The sequence below is a fragment of the Alligator sinensis genome, unplaced genomic scaffold (assembly GCF_000455745.1).
Source record: "Alligator sinensis unplaced genomic scaffold, ASM45574v1 scaffold1676_1, whole genome shotgun sequence".
In the NCBI taxonomy this organism is placed as follows: Eukaryota; Metazoa; Chordata; order Crocodylia; family Alligatoridae; genus Alligator; species Alligator sinensis.
Genome location: NW_005843223.1, coordinates 166759 through 169214, shown reverse-complemented (window position 1 = coordinate 169214; position 2456 = coordinate 166759). Strand labels below are relative to the sequence as shown.

Genomic DNA, 2456 nt, shown 5'->3' with positions numbered 1-2456 from the left:
AGGCGGGAGCCGGGCCCGGCCCGGCCCGGGGGGGGGAGGTTTGGGGGATGGGGGGGCCCTGCCCCGGCCCCGGCCAGTGACCCACGGCCGCCCGCCCGCCCGCCAGGCGCAAGCTGGACTTGTTCGCCAACGTGGTGCACGTGAAGAGCCTGCCCGGGTACAAAACGCGGCACAACAACCTGGACCTGGTGATCATCCGGGAGCAGACGGAGGGCGAGTACAGCTCCCTGGAGCACGAGGTGGGCGGAGGCTAGCGGCCCTGTCCCGTGCCCTGACATCTGGGGGGGGGGCACTGCCCTTTTGCGTGTCACACGCGTGACCTCATCCTCACGGGGCTGGGCCCAGGCGGATAGGGGTACCGCAGGGACGCGAGGCAAGATGCTCTGCCCCACGAGTGGGGGACGGGGATCGCCCCCCAGGCTCCTTCGGGGTCGGAGCCCTGCGGGGTTGGCAGGGTGCCGAGGAAGCAGCGTCCCTGACTGAACCGAGCGCGTCGGGTAGAAGCGTTTGTACGCCTCGAGTCCCAGGCTGTTGCTAGGAGAGACAGGAGATCTCCGGGTCAAGGAGGTTCTGGGCTAGCGTGTCCCACAGAGGAAGGCGGGAGCCGCCCTCCCCCACCCCGACCCCGACCCCAGCACAGCCCTGGGCCCCAGCGCTGAATGCAAGAGAAGCCCCAGGCTTGCGGCTGCCTCTGCTGGGAGCAGGCCGGGAGCTGTCCAGCTCCTCCGCAGAGCTGCTGCCTGCCCCCGCTGGGCAAGGAGAGGCCCCAGGCGGAGCAAAGCTGGGACAGCGGTCCAAGACGGTCTCCCCTGGCGGGGGCGGGTGGCTGTCAGGTGTGCTATGCGCTGCAGCCCTGCCGCTTTCTGCCCAGAGCGCCAAGGGCGTCATTGAGTGCCTGAAGATCATCACGCGGGCCAAGTCTCAGCGCATCGCCAAGTTCGCCTTCGACTACGCCACCAAGCTGGGGCGCAACAAGGTCACGGCCGTGCACAAGGCCAACATCATGTGAGTGGGGCAGGGCGGGGGAATGGGCGCAGGGGCTCTCACTGATTGCAGAGGGGCCTGACTAGGAGCCCATCACGGTGCCACTCGCTCTCCCTGCTGGAGGGCAAAAGTTCCTGTGCTTGGACCCACTGGCGTTAGTACCCAGGACCAGCTTCACCCGTGGTACCCAGTACCTTGCGGAGGTGCCCTCTTCTCCCTGCAGGCATGGGCTCTGGCCTGTGCAGCTGTGGGAGCCACCCCTGTCTGTGCCCGCTCCTGCAGGAAGCTGGGGGACGGGCTCTTCCTGCAGTGCTGCGAGGAGGTGTCCAAGCTCTACACCAAGATCAAGTTCGACACCATGATCATTGACAACTGCTGCATGCAGGTGAGAGCCGCCTCCTCCCCCAGCAAACCCTGTGCAGCCCCACGCAGAAGCTGGACACGAGGAAGCAGACATTAGGGTCCAGTGCAACGCTGGGTGCTCATGGCCAAGCCACAAGTGCTCATGTGAATGGGCCTTTCTGCAGTCCTGGCTTGCAGGTCTCTCCCAGCCCTGCCACTGCTTGCAGCCCCCATGGGCGGGTGGGAGAGGAGCGGTGGCTCCAGGCTGCTAGATCTCGGTGGCAGATCTGCCCAGGGACGCTCGGTCACAGGGTCTGTTTGTGGCACTTCTGCAGAAGCCACCCCTTCGCCTTCATGCCAGGACTCGCCTGGCGGTTGTGTCAGTGCCCTGGGCTGGCCTGGCCCTGCCTGTGGGGCTGCCTGAGCCCAGAGCTCCCCGCGCAGGCACTAATCTGTCTGGGAGCACTGGGCTCCATTGCCAGGCCTGCTCTGGCTCCCCTTCCCCACGGCGAACTTTGCAAGCAGGGTGGGGATGGTGCGTTTTGCCCCGAGGGATCACAGGTATGGGCGTGCCATGCGTGCAAGGCCTGAGCTGGTCTGCTCCCCTGCAGCTAGTGCAGAACCCCTACCAGTTCGATGTCCTGGTGATGCCCAACCTGTACGGGAACATCATTGACAACCTGGCGGCCGGCTTGGTGGGCGGTGCTGGCGTGGTGCCCGGCGAGAGCTACAGCGCCGAGTATGCCGTGTTCGAGATGGTGAGGGCTGCTGCACCGGGGCTCCCCTCCCTGCTGCTGCCCCTGTGACCAAATGCACCAGTACAGGAAGGGAGGCAGCTGGGCAGGTGGCAGTATTGCTGAGAAGCACCCAGGTTCTCGCAGGGCGTCAACTTGAGGAGAATGGGGGCGCTCTGTTTTAAGGGTGTGGAGAAATGGGCGGGGGCCAGAGGTGAGGGAGAAATGACAGCTGGGCCAGGCACGTCCAGGGTGGAGCAAAATTGACTGGACCTGGGGGTGGTTGTTGTAAGCAGCTGATTTCAGATACTTGAGAGGCTGCCAGAAAAGCAGAACGGCCGCTCTTGGCTGCGGGGGGCAGGGCACCGTTGCCTGGCAGAATCTGTGTCTTGGGGG

The 2456-nt window shown here is 65.4% G+C and overlaps 1 protein-coding gene across 1 annotated transcript in view; it reads left to right on the top strand.

The window, feature by feature from the left end:
* Positions 1-80: 80 nt before the first annotated feature.
* Positions 81-2456, top strand: part of IDH3B (isocitrate dehydrogenase 3 (NAD(+)) beta) — a gene marked incomplete at its 5' end in the record, with an annotated part of 4393 nt that continues 2017 nt past the window's right edge. The window contains 4 exons of the mRNA XM_025194489.1: positions 81-239; positions 872-1005; positions 1267-1369; positions 1938-2084. Coding sequence (XP_025050274.1) covers positions 81-239; positions 872-1005; positions 1267-1369; positions 1938-2084 — 543 coding nt within the window. The remainder of the gene's footprint in view (positions 240-871; positions 1006-1266; positions 1370-1937; positions 2085-2456) is intronic.